Genomic DNA, 861 nt, shown 5'->3' with positions numbered 1-861 from the left:
GTTCTGCATTTTTCTCCCTGAGATACTGAAAGAAAGGACAAGGTGAAAACTGAGCCTTGAACATTGATGCATTACCTACATAACACAGCAGAGCTTTGGTTCTTACATCTCTGTTGGGTACAGGAGTGCTCTGTCGACTCACAACAGCCCCGATCTGGCTGCTCTTTGGCCGGGAGTGGAAGTATTCACAGGAGGTCTGGTAGGGGATCCGCTCCACATTGCCCTCAATGCGAATCTGGATATAAAAATTCAAATAAACCGACATTCACAGTTGAAAACCCCCCCCCCCCAAAAACACGAAAATATTATTAGTTCCTATCAATAGACAGAAATTGATAGGAACATGAACGTTCTTGTACCTGTCTGTTTAGGGGCTCCCAGTAGAAGACCAGGCATGCATATGGATTGCTCTCCTGTGGACAAAGATCAGTTGCACTGACATAAAAAAGTAAAAATACCAAATTGTAGAAAAAAGACACTGTATGAGAGTCAGAGAGAAAGAGAGAGTCATTACTTACCAGCTCTGAACCCTTTCTGCTCTCATAGTTTGTAAAGAAGCGGAAACCGTCGTTGCTGTAGCCTTTCAGGAGAACCATACGAGCAGACGGGCGTCCGTCCCTGAACAGACAGAGATGAGATTGATAGTAAACTGTGAAATACTGTGGAAGAAAATCAGCACTTTTCATTTTAGGTGGTGGCGTTACCTACTTGGTGGCAGTGGCGATGCACATGGCGTTGGCCTCTCCGATTTCAGGGCACTTTGTGGCTTGATCAAACCAGTTTCCAAATTGCTTGATTGGGTCCAGAGACACAAGCTGACTCTCTTCAAAGCACTGTGAACACAAATCACAATCATATATG

At 44.5% G+C, this 861-nt stretch overlaps 1 protein-coding gene across 1 annotated transcript; it reads right to left on the bottom strand.

Moving 5' to 3' along the window:
* Nucleotides 1-4: 4 nt before the first annotated feature.
* Nucleotides 5-829, bottom strand: LOC111666452 (pyridoxine-5'-phosphate oxidase-like; the record flags this gene model as incomplete). The annotated part of the gene is made up of 5 exons (XM_023421819.2): nucleotides 709-829; nucleotides 519-618; nucleotides 360-413; nucleotides 107-235; nucleotides 5-25 (listed from the first exon to the last, which is right to left on the bottom strand). Coding segments are annotated over exons 1-5 (327 nt in total), but the record flags the coding sequence as incomplete, so codon positions are not given.
* Nucleotides 830-861: the final 32 nt, after the last annotated feature.

This window comes from Seriola lalandi, unplaced genomic scaffold (genome assembly GCF_002814215.2).
Source record: "Seriola lalandi dorsalis isolate HSWRI2012SDOR001 ecotype SW California unplaced genomic scaffold, Sedor1 jcf7180001960246, whole genome shotgun sequence".
NCBI lineage: Eukaryota > Metazoa > Chordata > Actinopteri > Carangiformes > Carangidae > Seriola > Seriola lalandi.
The sequence above is the reverse complement of the archived record's forward strand: the minus strand, read 5'-3'. Positions and strand labels throughout refer to the sequence as shown.